This window comes from Arachis hypogaea, chromosome 15 (assembly GCF_003086295.3).
Source record: "Arachis hypogaea cultivar Tifrunner chromosome 15, arahy.Tifrunner.gnm2.J5K5, whole genome shotgun sequence".
Taxonomy (NCBI): Eukaryota; Viridiplantae; Streptophyta; class Magnoliopsida; order Fabales; family Fabaceae; genus Arachis; species Arachis hypogaea.
This window is the reverse complement of record NC_092050.1, coordinates 58,533,068-58,550,365: the sequence shown is the minus strand read 5'-3', so window position 1 is coordinate 58,550,365 and position 17,298 is coordinate 58,533,068. Positions and strand designations below refer to the sequence as shown.

The window sequence follows — 17,298 nt, the reverse complement described above, 5'->3', positions numbered from 1 at the left end:
TGACAAACAAATTTTTGCATGAGAGGATTGTTTGTTGGTTTAGAACTATACTTGCAATGAGAATTTATTTGTGAAATTCTTTACCAACCAATTTTCCCTTCATTAGACAGCCCCTAGCAAGTTGGATCACACGCCCAGCTTTCACATTGCATGCCCAACGGTCATGAAGCCCTGGAGGATTATTTGAGCTAACGCCCAAATTTTGAAGACACAAGTCTGGTGTTCAACACTCCTGAACTCCCAGGATACAACACTTAAGGCCCAAATTCAATTATACAAATAATAAGAAGCCTTAATCTCATCCAATAATTCAAGTTTCAAGAGATTAGTTAGTATTAACTCCTTCTAAAAAGATGAAAATTTGGTTGTTAGGATTTATTTTTAGATTAGATTTAAATTGTTGTTTTGATTTAAATTTGAAATAGGTAACTAGCTATCTTTTCTTTTCCAAAGATAAGATTAGAGTAAGTTTTTGAATTTGAATTCTAGATAGAACTTATGATATAAATAAGTGAACAAGGTTCACAAGAGAGGAGGCATCTGGAGGAGGATCTTCGGATCCCAATGATCCATCGGATCACACACCTCTCTCATCATTAGGATTAGTTTTTTCTTTATCATGAGTCACTAAACCTCCTCTATTGAAGGTTAGGATTAATGGTTAGAGTTAATAATGTAAGTGTTTTCTTTATTTTAATTCATGTTTCTTTACTTTTTGAAAATTGAGTTTTGTTCTTCATCACCAAAAGTTAAAACTATTGGGAAATATTATAATTCTTCTTGGATTCTGATGTTATATTTGAAAAAATTAATTTTAAAATTAGCTTAAAACTCATCTCATAATCTTCACTTATTTAGATCTAGTTCGAATAAGTGACATATAATTCAGCTAGTGAAAGTCCTTGAAGATTATGTGGCTTAAAATCAAAACTATTCTTCAACTCTTCTCTCGATTAGTTAACCAAAGAATTGGCGATTAATTGAGTTTAGCGAAATTAAATCATCAAGAAATTGGGATTTGAATATAAATAATTTGTTGTGAAAAGAGTTTTGCATGGATTAAATAAGAAAGCATAAGCATTGTTCTTCCATGAATCAAACATCTCCGAAGCCTTCAACATTCTCATTTATTCATTTTCTTTCAACTTCAAGCATTCTCCCGATTCTCTTCTTCTATTTCTTCTTTTCTTCAAGATCCACAATCCAAAATTTAAGGTTTGATCGATCTAATTAGATATTTAATTAGACGTTCTTTGTCTCAATCCGTAAATCTTTGTAGGAATAATATCCAGTCATCGTGGTATTATTTAAATAATCTGGTATATTGTTGGTATCTATGAGCCTTAAGTTTTGGTCATCACCAAAGTTATGACTGAGCTGTTGTCTGTTGCTATGACTCACATTCTTGGTGAAAAAACGCATGATTTGTTGAGGCTAATCCTCTGCCCCAAGTTATAATAAAATATCCGCATTGTATCTTTAATTATCTGCACTTCTCCTTGTTTGTTTTGTCCAAAAATACTAGATCATTTGCAAAGTGACAGTGAAAAATCTTAGGACCATTTCTAAATAAAGAGGTTGGTTCTCATCTTTTATTATTAACGAGTTTGTTAATGATGTAAGATCATCTTTCAATACAAAATACGAAAAGATAAGGAGATAATGGATCTCCCTATTTGATGCCTCTTGATGGTGAGAAAATTTTTGACAGGGTCTATTTTATAACAACATGTTTGAAATTTTTTAATGGTATAAAATTGAATTGAATTCTATTAAGAATTGAATTTCAGTCATAATTGAATTGAATTCTAGTGTTTGAAATGAATTAATAAAATTATATAATTGAATTAAATTTCTTTGTTTAGAATGTTTATCAAATGAATTAAAATTTTATAATAGACAATTTTATACTTTATTAATATAACATCATATTTAAATAATAAATATATTTATTTATTAAATTATATGAAATAATTAAAATACATTTTAAAATATTAAATTAAAAAATTATTATTAATTAAAAAAATTAAATGATTCTTTATGGTTGATTCTAATGGCAAACCAACAACAAAAAATAAATATGAACTATCAAGAACTAACTTGTTGAGTGGTCTAATGACCTAGCAAATAAAAAAAAAGTTAGTTATTAATAGTAAATTATAGTAACTAATTCATGTTATTAAAATAAAACAAAATAATGTCACTTTTTGCTAATGTCATGATTGACACAACTTCACTTCAAATATTCGGACGTATTGACAAACGCTTGATATCATTAGACTAAGTTAAACACTTAAAATTTATATGGGTATATATTTTTTTAGATCTACATAGTAGACCTTTAAAAAAAATGTATATGTTATATTAAGTAAGTTGAAGAAAAGAAAAAAAATGAATGAAAGTGATGAGAGAAGAGAGAGTATATATTAAAAGGTGGGACACATTGAGAGAAAATGAATGACAAAAGTTAAGAAGAAGTAATTAGATTATAAAGATATTTTAGACATTTTAAATTTTAAGTGAAATCTCAATGGAATGAAATTCCAAATCGAACCTATTTGAATTGAAATTAATTTTGAGAGAAAACAAAAGAACTGAATTAAATTTCATCTAAACTAATTTAATTATTTTTGTCTTAAACACTGCAATTGAATTAATTTCTATTCCTATAGGAATTGAATTCCAGAGGATTTCCAAACACCTATGATAACATGCATCAGTGGAATAATATTATCTGGTTTGCACATGTCCTTCAGAGTATCCACCACAAAGTCGAAATTCAACAATTCATAAGTATTTTTTAGATCAATCTTTATCGCGCTAATCACTTTTTCGATACTTTTTGTTTTTCACAGTATGAATCACTTTTTAGGCGATTAAAATATTATCTGCATTTATTCTGCGAGGTATAAAACTAGCTTGGAGGTTAGAAATAAGATAAGGCATTAAATTCTTGATCCTAGTAGCTATAATTTTAATTATGACTTTATATCACACATTGTAAAAATTAATAGACCTTAAGTTAATAATATTCTCCGAAGCTAGTACTTTAGGAATAATAGAGATAAATGTATTACCTGCATCCAAATCACTATTTTTATTCCTCTCAGCCAATCTTTTATTTTTTCTAATACAATTGTTTGGATTAAGAAAATATGGAAGGAAAAAAATTAAAGAAAGAAAATGGATTAAAATGTGAGTTTTTTTGTTGTTTAGATGAAAAATAAATAAATAAATAAAAATGTAGAATCTAGTAAATTTTTTTTTATTCAAACAACACAAAAATAATTTTAATTTTCTTCTATTTTTTTCTCTCATTTTATTCTTCTTATATTTTTTTTCTTTTAGTTTTTTTTTTAATATCCAAACAAAGTGTCAAAGATGAGATGAAAATAAAAAAATAATGTATAAACAAGAGAAAAATTATCAATTCACCTTTTGTTTAATAAAAAAAAAGACTTAAGGATATTAATATAATTTTTTTCTATTATAATTTTTCATTTTTTAATTTTTTTCGTTCAAATTTTTTTTCATTCATTTTTTTTATTCAAATAACACATAAAATAATTCTTTTTTTCTATTTTTATTTTCTTTCTTTTACATTTTATCATCTGTCCAAACAAAATATAAATGTTGGAATTATATAATGAACTTGGCCAATAATCCATTATCTAAAAAAATTTGTAAATAATTTTTTTCGAAGAAATGCTACCTATAAATACTTCATAAATTGGATATTAATTTATAACTAATTAGGAAATACTAATTCAAACTTTATTGATTATTGAAGATAAATTTGGATGAATTTTTTTTTTTTTATTTACATATGATAAATGAGAGTTGATGTTGAACTTTTAATTATTGAATAATTTTTGGATTTTCATTACTTTTTAATTTATTTATAAATTTAAATATTATTTTATTATCTTTTAGTTAATTCAAATTTTCATTTGAGCCAATCTAATTTTAAGAACCTTGTTTAAAATGTAAGTTTTGCAAACTTATGTTTTAAAAAAAAAATTAAAAATATCATAAATAAAATTTACTAAAAGTTATTAAAAAATATTTTTTTCATATCTTTAATATATTAAGAGAAAAAGACAAATAGGTCCCTAACCTTTTGTCCCGTGGATATTTTCATTCCTGACCATTAAAAAATATTTTTAAGTCCCTGACATTCACAAAACTTGGACGGATCAGTCCTTGACGGAGACATTTGGACGGATCAGTCCCTGACGGAGGCATTTGGATAGAGAGACTGATCCGTCCAAATTTTGTAAAGGTCAGTGACTTAAAAGTATTTTTTAATAGTCAAGGTCAAAAATGTCTGCGAAACAAAAGGTCAGGAACTTATTTGTCCTTTTCTCATATATTAAATATATAAAAAAATGTAAAAAAATATTATTATATTTTTGATATATTTTTTTAGGATACAAATTAACTAAATTTTTAAAATATTAATTTCTTTCCTCTTAACAAAACATTAATAGCATGGCTAGACAAGGCCACGGTAAGAAAGCGTGTGGGCAGGGACACCTCATCATTGCCTAGAAATATCTGGCTCCCCGGTAAAAGAAAAGCTGAAAATAGCAGCTTGATCCAAATGCAAATACTCAAGATAACCACGTTCCTTAACATTCCAAGTTTCCAACAACCAAAACTTCCAGATCCTTCCACCACATTCTCAAACATTTCAGTGTACGCGCACCATTATTTCCCTCCCCCCTCTCATAAAACCCCCCTCACAACCCACCACCCAGTCCCACGAAGCACCCCAAAAGCCCTCCGCTCTCTTAATTTACCAATTTAACCTTGCTCCTTTTAAGCTCCATGGCATCCGAGCCTGACGTTTTCGAAAGATTTGTTAGAAACAGAGATATGACTCTGTTTTTGCCTTTCTTCTTTGGCTTCTCTGATTCTCAATCTCGGGATTCTTCATCGCAAGACCAAGATAACGACGAAACGGGAGAAAGGACCACCGATGCTCCCAACCGAGAGAGGATCATACTAGTGAACCCCTTCACGCAAAGCATGGTTGTCATCGACGGCGCTTCAAGCCTCGAAGCTCTGTTTCGCGACATGGCCGTTAACAACAGCCGCAAAGCTGGAAGACCTCCAGCTACGAAGGAATCCATTGACGCCATGCCGAGCTTTGTAATCGAAGAAGGTGAAGCTGAAGTAGGAGAGTGTGTTGTGTGTTTGGAGGATTTTGGTGTTGGTGCTTTGGTTAAGGAGATGCCATGTAAGCACAGGTTTCATCCGAATTGCATTGAGAAGTGGCTTGGGATGCATGGAACTTGCCCTGTTTGCAGGTACGAGATGCCGGTTGAGGAAAAAGATGAAGGGAAAAAGAGGGATAGTGAAGGAGAAGAAGAACAAGAAGGAGGAGAAAGAGAGAGGAGAAGAATCGGTAATGGTGAAGTTTGGGTTAGTTTTTCTTTTAACAGGGGTATTAGTAGGAGACATGACCACGATCAGAATCAGAATCAGAATCAAAATCAAGATTCTTCTGGTGATGGTGATGATGATCCTAATTTGGGTGATTATGCATCATCAACTGCTGGAGGTGATGCTGAAGCAGAAAATTAGGGTTCTTTTTTTCCTTTTTTAAATTCCAATTTTTTGGTCGGGTGAGATTGTTGGGTTTTTACAGTGTTGGTCAAAATTATGTACAGGTTACAGAGGCACAAAATTGTTTGTATCATATCATTGTGGGAATAAATAAGTCACTGATTTTTTATTTTTCTGGTTCTGTTTACCCAATTCTTTTCAGCTCAGTGGACAGTGGAGTTTTATCAACTAATGTTTTTCCAATTTTTTATTTAAAATGATTAAGTTAATTAATGAATTTGAAGTGGAAATAGTAACTATGCTGTTGAATTCTGAACCTATGAATCCTCTTAATTTAAAATTTCATTTCACATTCATAATGATGAGGTACTAAATATTCTTTCAAATTAGGAGGGCTTTTAGCTCTACTAATTAGCAAGTAGCAACCGCTCTACAATGTAGAAGTAAAATTGTGATTTGCAAAGTGCATTTTTTTTTTCATTAAACTTCCCAGAAAAAGAAGAGTAGACTTTGTTAGGCTCCTATATGCTGACTTTATTTGTTTACACGCATTGATTTTTGCAAAACATGTTAACAAGAATAATAATTTGTTTTGAATCACTTGATACCTTACCTTTCTCTGAGAATCTTGATCCCTTGGTATCTTCCAAGCATAAGCAGTGTAGCCATTGGGTTTGTCCCTGGTGACTCTGAAAAGGTTGACCCATCCAACACCCTCAAACCCTTCACACCATAAACTCTATAATCCTTATCAACCACTGATCCAACAAGGGAACCCCCATGATAGTGATAAATCGTTCTAACATTCTTCTTGCAGAATTTCCTCATATCATCTTCGGCGGATGCCAATTTGTTCTGGCTCGATTCGCCAAGGAAGAACGCGATGGATTTCGACCTTGCAATCTTGTTAAGTAGTTGAGTCATGTTGACACATTCTTCCATGTCATCTTCACTTGCTAGATAGTTGAATCTCACTGTAGGGTTCAACCTTGGGTCTGTGTTGCTCAGTTCAAGAAACCCTTTTGAGGAAGGGAATGCTATCTTTGCAGCAACATTGACCCTTGTTGAATTAGAACTCAAGGGTAATATTGCTGCTTCAATTATAATCTTTAAGTCACTTGTTATGCCAGCAACTTGTGGTGGATCAGGTATTCTGTTCTGCGGCTTCGAATCAACCAATACTGCTATGCATGGATTGTCTTGCATTCCTTTCCCAACATTTTTCATGTCAAGAACTAATGGAATGTTGAACTTTTTGAGTTGCTCTTTTGGTCCTATGCCACTTAGCAATAGTAATTGGGGGCTACCTAATGCACCTGCTGCCAATATTACATCACCTCTTGAATTCTTGTGTTTCTTGATGTATGCTTCATGGGTTTGTTCCAAGCTGCCATGGCTCTCGATGAACCTTATGCCGTTGGCTCTTGTTTCATTCTTGGTTCCTGGATCATTTCAGTGGTTAAAATTCTAAAGATTTAATAATGAATTGGTCACTGGAAAATGCTACTATTTTATGTATTAAAGCTACTCAAGCTAGTTACTGAGAGACTTCAGGTGCATTTTAGTATTAGTGGGTAATTTTCATGCATAATTTTTGGAATTAATTACACTTTATTTTGCTGAATTTTATATCATTTGCATTTTGCTCCTCATTTAAAAAAATAAATAAACAGATACGCAAATCGGTCCCTTGAACTTCAGATTATGTACAAACTTTTCACCTGAACTTCCCTAAGTTATAACTTTGACACTCTAAACCCTAATTAAACCATGTTAAAAATTGATGAAAAAATTGCCAAAATGGGTTGCTTTGCGTATTCTTAAAGTTCAAAGGTTAAATTGCACATGATGTTAAAGTTTTCAAGGGATAAAATGCAATTAATTAACCCAAAGATTTTCTAATTGAAAATATACGGATATAAATTATAAAAGTATACAGAAACCCTTAATTTCTTTTGCCCCTCCTTACCATTGTGATCAAATATGATGCTCTTGACTGTGGCATTCACAAGAACAGTGAGGGACTTGTGGTTCCCAGCATCTAAAAGATCAGCAGAGGTATGCCTCTTTCCAAATGCATCAAACACACTCCCAGAAATCTTTGTCCCCTTCACATGTTCCAAACTATACCCATTGTACGGCAAAACCCCAGATTCAAGGAGGCTAAACTCTGCCACAGATTGCCAAGGACTAAGAAAAAAAGGTGGGAAAACAACCTTGGATTCAACCCACTCATAAGCTTCCTTAACCATTTTCTTGTCCCAACCAGCTTTTCCAACAAACTCATCACTTGCCCTGCTGTAAAACCCTCCATTTATAGCTGAAGAACCACCAAGAACTCTTCCTCTCACATTCGCAACCCCATCTTGTGATGTGAAGAACTGTGCCACTGACATGTATTTGTCTGTTTGAATCAGTGGAAATCCATAGAACCTTCTTTCAGTTACATAGGGATTCCCATATGGTGAACCACCTCTTTCTATAAGTAGAACTGAGAATTTTTGGGACAGTGTTGCAGCCAATGGACATCCACATGTTCCTCCACCAACTATGATGTAGTCATAGGATTTCCCTGATACTTCTTTAACATCTGAAGTCATGTGCCATTTTCTGTTGGCTACATTATACAGTAGAGGTTCTAGTTTAGAACCAATAAAAAAAGGGAAATTGTTTAAGGAAATTTTACTAGGAAAAAAAACGTTTGAAACTTTTATGTAATAAGCCTTCTACTTTTAGCTATTAAAGAGTATTATAAAACCATTTAGTTACAAGACAATGTCCGAAGAAATAAATTTTATACATTTTCTATATTTTTCCAAACTTAAGTTAGAAATACACAATTTTCTAGCTCATTATATCTAAATATGCATTTTATCTCAATTACCAAACATATCAAATAATACTTCTTAACAAAATGGAAATACAAGGGGTTAACACTTTTATTTGAAAATAATATAAAACTGGTTAGTGTTGGTTCAAATATAAAAATTACAAAATAAAATTGTTGGTCACTTAATATTTCTCGAATAAATAAATAAAAATCATATAACAAGCGTTGTGACTAAAAAAGTCACATGAAATAAATTGTAGACTTATTACCTTGAGGTTGTGAAGGGAAAGAGAATCCAAAATTAGCAAATGAGAGCAACAAAATTGCTGTGAGAAGCTTATGAGCTTGTTTAACTTGTGCGAGTTCCATGTGCAATAGCAATTACAATTGGTTTGTTGTAAGTAGAAGAAATGGGTATGATTTTATTTACCAATGTGGGCTATACGAATTATTGGATTTTCTCTTGGCGGGTGACACCAATTGATTAAAGTTTCCACAGAAATCAAATATAAAATTGCGCATGGTTTTGATAATCATTCTAGTCTTCCTTTCTTTGGGACAACCGTTGTCTGTTTCGGATATAAATATACTGTTTATTTTTCCCTCTAACCAGCTGTTTTAATTTATATATACTTTTTGTATGTAGTAGTCATTAATCATATATTTTTATATGATAGATAATGCTACACGTTATGTTTATTATAATATTACGTAGTCAATAAAAATAATTTTTTTTTAATTATATAAATAATTATTCAAAAGAATAAATACGATTAAATGACTTTATAAAACTCTTTATAAAATTATGCTAAACTTCTTTCTCGTGATATTTTAATATTTTATAAGATGTGATATTATCCTAGTAAACACTACCCACTGATCAACAAAGGAAGTTGAGTATAATATATACGAAAGTTAACTTAATTTATCTTTATTGTTATTATTATTTGAATATTATACCAGGATAATAATATTGATTTAATGATCAATTAGTAAAACAATTTGTATTATATAGTGTCACCTATTTGTTTTATTCTTTCAAAACTCTTAAAATCTAATTTCATATAATCATATCTTTGTAAGTACGTCCTGCTATTACCAAACAAAAAAAAGAGAGAGGAAAAAAAGGAGGAAAAAAAAGTTCAAAAAATGAGAATTATTCGGATTTATATGGCCTGGGCAACAAGCTCTTGGTATAATTGCATGTAGGTGAAAATGGGTTCAAAGCATAATAATTGCATGCATTTGGAGTTACCAACTCATACTTAAAGTAGGGTCTTTGAGAAGGATGATAAATAATTAAATTAAAGTAAACTAGTGGGGACCCGCGTTACCAAATTGTGCTACATAGTGGAAGAAATTGCTTAGCATAATAGCATCAAGTTATGGATAAAGAGGGAGAGAAGAAAAAAGTTATTCGGGGGTGAAAGAGAACTGTAATTTGCCATCACCATATATGACTATCATGTTTATTAATTAGTATTAATATTATGGCTTCTATCGACCATGAATATGATACAACAACAGAAAAGAAGTACCAATTAAGGACTCTTCTTCCTATTATCTATGACTTTTATTAGGTGCAAAATAATAATTGTGCTATCCAATAATTGCTTTTTAGTATCTACTTTGCCAAAGTTGTTTTTACGCATCATAATGATGTTAAACATATACGCACTTAATGACTAGGTCTAAAAATATACATACATGCAGTGTTATAAGAATCGGACTGATTCATTTGGTTGGACCGAAATTAAAATCCAATGAACCGACAACAAAGTCAGTTTGTGTGAGTTAGTTGATCGAACAAAAAAGAAAACTGACAAAACCCAGTTTGAACTGACCGAATTTGACAAAAATTGATAAACTAGCAGGTTTGAAAAAACCTGATTCGATTCGAACTATTTTTTTTTCTTCAAGTAAAATGGCGTTGTTTCTAACTTTCCATTATTTTAAAAAAAATGAAACGCTGAAAGCCTGAAACTCTAACTCGATTTCCAATTCCCATACCCAAAGTCCTAAACTTCAAACTACTGAGATTGAGAGAGACTCGTTCAGGTTCAGCCTTTCTTGCACCATCCGACGGTCTCGACCACAGCCAATGCCACCTCCATGAACCGTGCGACGTTGTCTACTACTGCTACTCCGAGTTGTCATCTGGTGGCTCCTGTGTAGCTCGGTTCGTTACCTCCTGTCCTGTGCCACTGTGTGTCCGTCATCGTTCTCCTTTTGCTAGTCCGGTCGTCCAACCATCTCTGTCGTCGTCATCGGCCCTATGCTTCTTTTCCGGTCTCCTTTTTCTCTGCCAGTGGTGCATTAGTCATAAAGTATGTATTTATATTTTTTTAAGTTATTCAGTATTTCAAATTTTCAATAATTTAATACTTCAGTTAGAATAATTGATTAATGATGTTGATTATCTATGTTGACAATATTTAGTTGATTATAAGTTTATAACTTATTGATTTCTGTTAGATTGTTCAATTTTTTGTTTTATGTTGTTGCTGTAATATATTATTAATTATAGTGTAATATATTCTTGTTATATATAATATATTGTTGTTATATTTGGTTGCTAATGTATATTATTCTTAGTAGATTATTATTGTATATTATTCTGGTAGATTAGTCATTTAGTCCTGATTGATTAGAAATTTAGGATGGTTTTATCAAATACACCATCAAATATATAAATTTTCCAAAAACAAGTATCAACTCCTGATGCAACAATTGGAACCCAAAAAAATATTAATAGAGGAAAAACCAATCCTGCATGTGGCCATTGTAAACAAGTTGTGGATAAAGCAAAAATCGTTATGTTATGTATTTATTTATTGTGAAAAGCTTATTAGGGGTAGAGGAATTAACCGGGTTAAGTATTATTTGGTTGGAAAAGGTAGAGATATTGAGGCATGTCGAAAGGTGCCAGCTGTAGTGAGACACCAATTCAATCAAAACATTGAAGATCTTCAAATCAAGAAAAGGAAAACTCAAGAAGAATATGCAGAAAGTTATAATGCTTGTGATGAAGTTGAAAGAGAAGTTGATGAGATTTTGTTGGGAATAAGACACCATTCTCCCTTGAGAAAACACTTTTGACAGAGAAATAAAATAGAGACAATCACAACACAAGAATTTAACGTGGAAACTCCAATTACCGGAGAAAAAACCACGGCCGTTGTCAAATGACAACCAGAGAATATCACTATGTGAAAATTGTTACAACACATAGACTTCTTTCTCTCTAACACCGGCACCCCAGTACACCCACACTCTCTCAAAGCAAATATCTAACTACACCTCACAATACTCTCTAATCAAAGAGTACAGAGAAAAAGAAAAATCAGATACAAGCTTAAAGTGTTTCTGACTGGTGCAAAAACAAATGGAGAACTTAGCCTCATATTTATAGCCTAGGCCACCCACTCCATTTGCTATCCTAAGCAATGTGGGACTAATTCAACCAAATCCTAACAATCTCCACCTTGATTGAAATAGTCACACATCTTCAGCTTCCATTGTCAACACCGACAATTCTTTGCTGCTATTGTCTATACCGACAATCATAGTTCAGAGAACTATCATATTCCACCATGAAAGTATACTCACTTGGAATTAGACCACTCCAAGCATTTTCCCTTGGTACAGATCGAAACCTTGCTGAAAATTCATGGTGCAACTTCCAAATAGGCTTTTCGTGGAAGTTCTTCAGCCATCGACCTAACTCCGCCACACACCTTGCATCTCAACGCCAACCAATGCCCGTGTGCAATTGTGGACCCGAGAACCACAACTTATCCTTATCCATGGCAGTGCGGTAATACCATGAGGATACTCTTGTCTTCTAGAGAACATCATCTTCACTCATAGAGAGAGCAACCAGAGATCTTCTCTTTCAACGCCTTGTGCAAACCTGATTGTATCAACACATCCTTGACTTGTATTTGCCACAAGCCAAAATTGATTCTTCCATCAAATTTCTCTATTTCAAGTTTCACAGCACTTGAATATCCTGACATTGTTGCAACCGTATACTGGAATAGTATAACTCAACTGTGCACTAGGAAGGGTCCCCAGGAAAGAGAGGTGGGTCACGATGGACACACTTAAATACTAGGTCTTTCCTTAGCCAGAACATTTCCAAACTGCACTCTCACAGTGTCCTTCCAACAACAACAACAGCAACCAATGATCAACCTCAAGCCACAGGACAAAATTCTTTTCTGATGTGGAAGGTCAGACTAGGCTGCAACCACAGAGCATACTAAGAATAAATCCCACCGAACCGAAGCTCTGATACCACTTGTTGGGAATAAGACACCATTCTCCCTTGAGAAAACACCTTTGACAGAGAAATAAAATAGACACAATCACAACACAAGAATTTAACGTGAAAACTCCAATTACCGGAGAAAAAACCACGGCCGTTGTCAAATGACAACCAGAGAATATCACTATGTGAAAATTGTTACAACACATAGACTTCTTTCTCTCTAACACCGGCACCCCAGTACACCCACACTCTCTCAAAGCAAATATCTAACTACACCTCACAACACTCTCTAATCAAAGAGTACAGAGGAAAAGAAAAATCAGATACAAGTTTAAAGTGTTTCTGACTGGTGCAAAAACAAATGGAGAACTTAGCCTCATATTTATAGCCTAGGCCACCCACTCCATTTGCTATCCTAAGTAATGTGGGACTAATTCAACCAAATCCTAACTGAATGAACGTAATGAGATGCAACAACAACAAAAATCAAGGCTTCCAGCACCTAGCTCTAGAAAAGAAAAACAACTCAAGGGATTACAATCTTTTTTTTTTCCATCGGCACCAACACCTGGAACTCAACCAACTATCAAAAGTGTTCTCCAAAGCAAAGAAATTGTAGAGAAGTGTGATATTGCTATTGCGAGATGGATGATGGATGCCATTTAATGCGGTTAATTCAACTTATTATCAGGCAATGATCGATGCTATTGCAAACAAGCCCTTAATCTACATGTATAACAACACTAAATTTATAAAAGTATCCTAACAATAATTACATACTCAATTACTTAAAAGAGAAAAATCACAACACTAACCTTGAAGTCGATCGTTCCCGCAATTTACCAAATCGCTTTCAGGCGGTTGATATCTCCGTCTCGTGCATTTACGCATGCGCCATAAAGTTAGAGTATCTCACAAATATCAAGAGAAAGGTCTGAGAAAGAGAGAAATAAAAGTAATGGGCAATGAAAGTGATAAAAGAGGCGCTGTGAACGAGTTTCTTATATAGGCACGTCTAAACCTTATCTTGATTACCGTGTAAACGACATAAGTATGTACATATTTCGTTTACACTATAAACAAGATATATACAGACTTATATCGTTTAAATTGTAAATAAGATAAGTAAGGCAAGCGGTCGAACCAAAAAACCGGTGATCCGGCCCCTTGGTATGTATGTTGTACGGAACGATTTATCAACAATTTAGGAGTTATATTTAATAAGTAGTGGACAATGTTATTGATTTGGAATTAGAGAAAGCGTATGAGTGGCACAAAATTCTTGGTTTTCTCTTTGAATTGCGCATGGTTTTAACTCATCATTCATTCTTCTTTAGGTTATATATTTCTTTCTTCCCATTTTAGATGGGTTCTTCTATCTCATCATTTTGTATTTCAATGCAAATGAAAAATAAGAAAAAAACAAAAGCAAAAGGTTCCAAAATGGAATATTATGATCTGTGTTAGATGTTACCAACTCATATTTTTCTGGTAGGTCCTTGTGAAGGATCATTATTATCGTTAATAATTATACCAGTAGGTACCCTACCAAATTGTTGCCATAGATATGAGCATATCATCATATGTTTATATTATACACTTTTTTTTTTTCATGAACAAAATATACATTCAATGATTCAATTGTTCATTCTATTCATTATAATAAAATATACAATATACATACTATATTTGATTATTTGTTTTTTCCCCAGTAATGATTTTGCTGCACATACATGTCCATGTAATAACTATAATAGAAAAGTACAAACCATTGTCATGTTACCACAAGCTTAATAGCAATGTTAGAGAAATGTTGTGTGTACTCATTTTATTTCATAAACGAGTCAACGCACAATTTCGCATCCCATTTCAAGTTGGAGATATGTGTCGGCTCGATATATGAGATAAAATGAATTCAAATAACATGTCTCGGGGACTTTTTAAGTCTAGTATTTTCTCTCATCTTGAGTCCGTGTCATTGTGATATTGGTTGTTTAAGTCAAATTCAAGTTTTCTCAATTTGTTGCCACATCTTTTCCCAGATGGTTGCTCAACACAGTAGCTACCTTCAGAATCAGTTTTTGCATTTCTCTTTCTCACTCTTTCTTCTTTACTCGAGTCATCCCCACTTTGCCCTTTACCTGTTTGATGAAATGCCTCAAAGGGAAATTCAAGTGAAATTTCATTAAAACTTTTCAAGTTCCATCTTGTTTCTTCTTCCATTGGCTGGTGTATCTCTTCCTTTCTCCCACAGCTTTCAGAAGAAGTCAAAGAACTCTCCAATGAGCACATGGTTCCCTTGTCTTGTTTCCTCTCATCATCACTTCTCAAACTTAACCCTCTAGTTTCTGTGAGTTCTGAGATTGGAGAACCTGGACAAGCATTGTTGATTACTGTAACTAGTTGAGAGAGTTCTGCTTTTGTGAGTTCTAGTCCTACTGAGGAAGAATTGTATCCTTGAAGCGCCTCTTGCGCTTTCTTTAACACCGATTGCAAGTACTTCCCTTGAGCTTCAATTCGAAGCTGTAAATGTTTCTGCACCTGAATTCACCATGCAAAATTTCGTTAACATGACCCTCATGCATTAAAAGTAACAACTAGTGAGTCTCAATTCAGATCATATGTGCTACCTCAATTTGTTCACAAAGTTTCCTTTGTACCTCCATTTGCATATGGAGAGCCTGAGCTATCTTCATGTTCCTGAGAAGCACACAACTCAATGTCTCAATCAATGAAAATCTATATGCGATTATCAACAAGGAACTCAAACATTTGATCAGTTTCAAACTAATACTCAGTGACTTGTTTCTGTTCCCCAACACTGTTTTCCTTGCTGCAATGACCATGACTGCTCTTGATTTTTCTGCAATCTGGATCCAAAATAACAAAGGGATCAAAATTTGTTGCTTTGATTAGGAAACAATAAATCATGCCACTAATTAGTTAGATATAAACTAAAAATTCACCTTCTTGTTGGTTGTCGGAACAGGTTTCTAGCTGGTGGCTTTTCCCAAGTCTATATTTCTATAATGAAAATTCACAAAACAAGTCACAACTTTGATTGATTCCCAGAATCAGCAAATAATGAACAAAGAGTTATGGTATCTATCTGTTGCAAAAAGAAAATGGGAAAATTGCCTGTAAATGGCTCTTCAAGTGGTACAAAGTAAGTCCTTGTATCCCCATCACTCTCATAAGACTCTTTGGGGTTGCTTCTGCAGACAAACATGCAAAGTTTCAAAAGTCTAATCTCAAAATTGCAACTTCACCAATTAAGCTTAAGCTTGTGTTAAATAATACTCACTCTCTGCACCTCCAAGCTGATGAACTGCCTCAATGAATCTTTGGTGAAGCTCAGGAGTCCATTTAAGCCTTGGTTTTGCATCAGTGGATAGAACAAAATGCACACTTTGATTTTGCATCTTTTCCATATCCATTTCCATTTTCCTTTTCCTTTTTCCTTGTTTTGTGGATGAGTTACTGGTAATGTGGTGTAACATCTATATATATGTGATGATAATCTTTTGATCCTTTTAGCTATGAACCAATATGTGGCAACTAGAGTTCTCTTTTTATAAGTTGGAGTTGTTGGTGGAGTTCTATGATATCTCTCACTCCATATCAGGAAACATAAGTGGGGTTATGTTGGGGGGAATATATGCCATGAGGCATGAGCTGTGCCTCTTCCACATTTCATACCAACCTTTTTTTTTTCCAATTTATTTATGTTTTTCAATTTAAATTATTTTTCACCCCTAATCTTTCTTCTTTGACTTGAATAGGGGTGGGAAGAGAATCTCTGATGCAGCAAAAACAGAGAAAGCAAAACAGCTCAATTTTGAGTCTTAAAAGGCGAGAAAAGAAAAAAAGAGAAAAGAAAAGGTTTGTGGTTTGTTGTTTTATCTAGCTGTTTTCCCACCTCATCTTCTCTATCTATCTTTGAGCTTGATTCCCTTCTGAATTAGGTAGGCCCTACTATAATGAATAATACATACAACTTTCTTAATGCTATGAGAAGCATTCATAGGAAAAAAAAAAAAAGAAAAAGAAAATTTTCTTAGTGATTATAGTTAAAGAAAAATTTAAGGTATTCTAGTATTTTAATGATGCTAATGGTTGATTTCAATTATCTATAAGTATATGTTGAATTTTATGGTACATATAATTTGACGTCTAATTTTTGCTTTTACTTATTTTTTATGATAAATTTTGAATATTTAATAATTATTTATTTTTATATTTTTAAAATTAAATATTAATTTTTAACTCTTTTTAATAAGTTAGAAAAATACTTTTAGGTCCTGTTAAAGATCGTAGTTCTCGAACGAGTAATCGAAAGGATTTTGGAGCGTTTGCGGGTTTTGGTATTGTTCGTCCAATGATCGTAGTCGCGAGTACTATTTGACGAGCTTTAATATGGTCAGATTTATAAGTAAGCATCTCTTGCAAAATATGAGCAACACCAAATCCCTCGAGAGCCCAAACCTTCATCTCACCTATGCGCTGTCCTCCTTGTTTAGCCCTTCCTCTAAGGGGTTGTTGCGTAACAAGTGCATAATACCCACAAGAACGTCCGTGTATTTTATCATCAACTTGATGAATTAATTTCAAGATATAAGGCTTT

General features: G+C 33.0%; 3 protein-coding genes across 4 annotated transcripts; 1 reads left to right on the top strand and 2 right to left on the bottom strand.

The window, feature by feature from the left end:
• Positions 1 to 4,529: 4,529 nt before the first annotated feature.
• LOC112750380 (E3 ubiquitin-protein ligase MPSR1) lies at positions 4,530 to 5,740 on the top strand. The gene has a single exon (XM_025799089.3). It carries the CDS (start codon positions 4,831 to 4,833, stop codon positions 5,587 to 5,589), a length of 759 nt encoding a protein of 252 aa, XP_025654874.1. The 5' UTR covers positions 4,530 to 4,830; the 3' UTR covers positions 5,590 to 5,740.
• A 280-nt stretch (positions 5,741 to 6,020) lies between these two features.
• On the bottom strand, positions 6,021 to 8,996 carry LOC112750379 (protein HOTHEAD). 2 transcript variants are annotated; one of them, XM_025799088.3, is made up of 3 exons: positions 8,671 to 8,996; positions 7,541 to 8,188; positions 6,021 to 7,013 (listed from the first exon to the last, which is right to left on the bottom strand). In XM_025799088.3, exons 1-3 carry the CDS (start codon positions 8,768 to 8,770, stop codon positions 6,181 to 6,183), a joined length of 1,581 nt encoding a protein of 526 aa, XP_025654873.1. In that variant the 5' UTR covers positions 8,771 to 8,996; the 3' UTR covers positions 6,021 to 6,180. The 2 variants fall into 2 exon arrangements, with proteins under 2 accessions (XP_025654873.1, XP_025654872.1); XM_025799087.3 differs by having other exon boundaries at positions 7,541 to 8,209; positions 8,671 to 8,875.
• Positions 8,997 to 14,307: 5,311 nt separating this feature from the next.
• LOC112750381 (myb family transcription factor PHL8) lies at positions 14,308 to 16,621 on the bottom strand. The gene is made up of 6 exons (XM_025799090.3): positions 15,979 to 16,621; positions 15,813 to 15,889; positions 15,641 to 15,698; positions 15,469 to 15,544; positions 15,305 to 15,374; positions 14,308 to 15,215 (listed from the first exon to the last, which is right to left on the bottom strand). Exons 1-6 carry the CDS (start codon positions 16,172 to 16,174, stop codon positions 14,634 to 14,636), a joined length of 1,059 nt encoding a protein of 352 aa, XP_025654875.1. The 5' UTR covers positions 16,175 to 16,621; the 3' UTR covers positions 14,308 to 14,633.
• Positions 16,622 to 17,298: the final 677 nt, after the last annotated feature.

Bases quoted from the DNA above. Each gene is read 5' to 3' on its own strand.
- LOC112750380 (XM_025799089.3), top strand. From the start codon at position 4,831: ATGGCATCCGAGCCTGACGTTTTCGAAAGATTTGTTAGAAACAGAGAT.
- LOC112750379 (XM_025799087.3), bottom strand. From the start codon at position 8,770: ATGGAACTCGCACAAGTTAAACAAGCTCATAAGCTTCTCACAGCAATT. The intron at 8,210-8,670 runs GTAATAAGTCTA...GTTCTAAACTAG, and splicing joins TTTCCCTTCACAACCTCAAG to AACCTCTACTGTATAATGTA. The intron at 7,014-7,540 runs GTAAGGAGGGGC...GAAATGATCCAG, and splicing joins CATCATATTTGATCACAATG to GAACCAAGAATGAAACAAGA.
- LOC112750381 (XM_025799090.3), bottom strand. From the start codon at position 16,174: ATGTTACACCACATTACCAGTAACTCATCCACAAAACAAGGAAAAAGG. The intron at 15,890-15,978 runs GTGAGTATTATT...GTTTGTCTGCAG, and splicing joins TCAGCTTGGAGGTGCAGAGA to AAGCAACCCCAAAGAGTCTT. The intron at 15,699-15,812 runs GCAATTTTCCCA...TTTTCATTATAG, and splicing joins ACTTGAAGAGCCATTTACAG to AAATATAGACTTGGGAAAAG.